Below are 3,467 nucleotides of genomic sequence, written 5' to 3'. Positions count from 1 at the left end.
TGCGTTACAATATGCGGCCTTGCCTCCTCCACTTGTGCTCGTCTCCTCGTCCCGCCTCCTGGCCCCTCCTCCTGGCCCCTCCTCCGTGGAGAAAACGATAAAGTTTCCCAGCTGTCAGCCTAGCCACAACAACTTTTGAAGGACTGTTTTTCATTCACCATCCCAATTGCAAATGAGAAAAAGACTTACAATTGAGTTTTTGCAAGATATTGAAATATAATGCTGTTGTCAGTGATGTCATCATGACATATTACTTCCTGGTACGAGGAGACAAGCACAAGTGGAGGTCATATTGGTCATATTGGAACGCACTCTAAGAGTGGAGTCTGGAGCTTTAGCTGAGTGGTATCGTATCGTACAGGTCTGAACTCCGAGTGGCAAACTAGTGGACCAGTGCCATTGCATATGGAGATTAGCGGTGAGCTCACACCAAACAACATCTAGTAGAGTAATATACTTCAAGCCTGTGCACTTCCTATAATAGAACCCGGAAACAATGGGCCAATGGAACCTCTCTCTCTACTCTCTCTGGTAATATACTTCAAGCCTGTGCATTTCCTGCACCCATGTGACGTCATGTGGACGTCGCTTTAGGAGACCTCTGGAGACCTTAGGTTGAGAATAGCTGCAGTTCTCTTAGGCCTGTAGATGGCGGTAGTGCACATCTTACGAAAGCCGCCACCAAAACACCACAGAAGAAGAAGGAGGAGGAGGAGGAGGAGGAGGAGGAGGAGGAGGAGGAAGAGGAGCTTGCTACCCTGTAAGGAGGAGGAGGAGGAGGAGGAAGAGGAAGAGGAGGAGGAGGAGGAGGAGGAGAGAAGAGGAGGAGGAGGAGGAGGAGAGAAGAGGAGGAGAGAAGAGGAGGAGAGAAGAGGAGGAGGAGGAGGAGGAGGAGAGGACCAAAGAGGTTGTATGTGTAATAAAGAGGAATCGAAACCCCGCCCACTCAATGCAAAAGCGTGTGCTCAAAATTGGGTCTCCTAAGGGGCCGTTGTCCCTCCTTCTTCTTCTCAAGACGTGCGCTACCGCCATCTACAGCGCTAAGGGGACTCCATTTATTCTCAACCTCAAGACTCCGAAGGTCTCCTAACCGAAGGTCTGCTAAAGGGGCGTTCACCCGACGTAAAGTGGATACCTGAAAAGAACCCGCCTGCTTTATCTCCCTCTCATATACGATTCTCTGAGAGGACAACGCCCCCTATAGGAGACTGAACTTGAGTACACTCCTGTGAATTGGGTAGGAAGAGTTTGAATGATCTTACTCTACTGCGTAAGACAATGGCTGCGTCTCAAATGACGCACTTTTGTCAGTGCACTGACAGTCAGTGCACAGTGCACACAGTGCACTGAGGTCTTTAGTGCATAGTGTCGTGGAAAAGTTTGAGCACCATGCACTGTGCCCTCACTGGAAGTGACGGCTGAGCATGGCATTAGCTCGCCAAAATATGAGTTGGCTACTGTTTACAATGCACAGCGTCTGGTGCTTGTATTTCCATGTCCTTCACCCCAAAGGACAACAATCACACATACAATACTTTGGTTGGCATACAAAGGTTGGTGTCCCATCAACATTACTTACAGAATTAGGAGACAGTTGACCAAACTCTTCTACTGAACTGAATGCCACATTTCCTCCGTGTCATTGTCAACATGGCCGCCGTTTAGTGCGTGCAGTGTCCATCATTCAAGCACTGCATTTTTCCGCCATTGTTAGGGGATCATCCTGGCACTTTCAGTGCACTGGCTAAACTGAAAATTTCAGCGTGAGCGCCCTAAGCACTGAAAAACAGTGCCTGAAGTGCACAAGTGCGGCATTTGAGACACAGCCAATGTCTGCAATCAAGAGGTCCATCGGGTCACATGCTCTGGAAAGTGCTGTTGCTAACTCGTTAGCTTCTTAGTAGGTTTTCAATGGGGAAAACTCTCTCCGCTAAGTTGACTGCTATGCTGTTGCTAACTCGTTAGCTTCTCAGTAGGTTTTCAATGGGGAAAACTCTTTCCTAAGTTGCCTGCTATGTAGATGCTACCGACTCCATAGTAAGTCAATGGCAACTCCTCGCAGGCTATCATGCTAATGATTCCATAGTTTGTCAATAGCAATGTGTGTTTGGGTGTGTGTGTGTGTGTGTGTGTGTGTGTGTGTGTGTGTGAGAGACTGTGCAACCCAAGCCGTGAACATTGCAAGGAAACACCAAGGTAGAAAGCATCTGCGGTACTTCTGACACACACACACACACACACACACACACACACACACACACACACACACACACACACACACACACACACACACACACACTATATAGTGTTCCACAGAGATAAGTAGACCAAGAGCACATACACACAGACAGATGTTCGCTCCCTTCCACACAAACACACACACACACGCGCGCGCGCGCATACACACACACGCACACACACCTGAAGAGTCGAGTGTGTCGTGTGGCTCTCTCCAGTAAGGCACACGGCCACACTCCAGTAGACGCATGTACACACACACACACCGTCTGTCTGTCCATCCGCAGTAAAGGCTGTGTGTGTGTGTGTGTGTGTGTGTGTGTGTGTGTGTGTGTGTGTGTGTGTGTGTGTGTGTGTGTGTGTGTGTGTGTGTGTGTGTGTGTGTGTGTCTCCAGTATGAGGGAGGTCCACATGTAGTTTAAAGATCTGAAGTTCCTCTTTAATCTCGACATTTGTGTGAAAATAAAAGAACAAAAATAAAAATTCAAAAAGCAACGACGACAACTTCCTGGTCATTGCTGAGTCCACAACGAGTCCTAAACGAGGTCTCCACACGCACTCCTCCCCTCTCCTCTTCTCTCCTCTTCTCTCCTCCACTTCTCTCTTCCCCCCTTGTCTCTGTTGAGGCGTTGCCTCAGTTTTCAGCGGGGGTGGAGGTGGGGGTGGGGGTGGTTGTCGTCGTGTCGGAGGGTGTAGTGTGTGTGTGTTCAGGGGGCGTAGTGTGTGGTGTGTGTGCGGGGGGCGTGGTGTGGGGCGTGTGTGGCGTATCGGTGGTGGTAGTCGTGGTTACGGGGGCGTTGACGATCACCTGGACAACGTAGTCCTTCTGCAGCTTGGTGTCCTGGAGGGAGATTAGAAAAGAAAGAAAAAATGATTTGGTTAAAATAAAGACATAAAAAAGACATTAAAGACGTAAAAAAAGACATGATCACACACCAATGAAGTCTTTTTGAGGCCACTCAAGAAGATGAGGCACTATGCTGCATGGTCTACTGCTGTGTTTCTCAACCTTTTTTTTAGGCGAGGCACCCTTTCAGCTCATGAAAAATCTTGAGGCGCCCCAAACCAACAAGCCGTAACATGGCATCGCATTCAAATACCAACCACACAAGCTTAGAAAAGCAAAACATTTGGAGACGTTCGAAGTTGCAGCTTTATGTCACACAGGCTATGTGTAGGCCATACTGGGTTGACCTGAATTTACTTTATTGTATTGATTCCACTGTAGT

General features: G+C 48.5%; 1 protein-coding gene across 1 annotated transcript in view; it reads right to left on the bottom strand.

The window, feature by feature from the left end:
• Nucleotides 1-590: 590 nt before the first annotated feature.
• Nucleotides 591-3,467, bottom strand: part of LOC134442425 (NACHT, LRR and PYD domains-containing protein 1 homolog) — a 15,181-nt gene continuing 12,304 nt past the window's right edge. Inside the window, exons 5-6 of the mRNA XM_063192597.1 lie at nt 2,975-3,079; nt 591-665 (exon numbers count right to left, since the gene is read on the bottom strand). Coding sequence (XP_063048667.1) covers nt 591-665; nt 2,975-3,079 — 180 coding nt within the window. The remainder of the gene's footprint in view (nt 666-2,974; nt 3,080-3,467) is intronic.

Source organism: Engraulis encrasicolus, unplaced genomic scaffold (assembly GCF_034702125.1).
Source record: "Engraulis encrasicolus isolate BLACKSEA-1 unplaced genomic scaffold, IST_EnEncr_1.0 scaffold_157_np1212, whole genome shotgun sequence".
In the NCBI taxonomy this organism is placed as follows: domain Eukaryota; kingdom Metazoa; phylum Chordata; class Actinopteri; order Clupeiformes; family Engraulidae; genus Engraulis; species Engraulis encrasicolus.
Note: the sequence above shows the minus strand (reverse complement) of the source record. Positions and strands in the feature narration are given on the sequence as shown.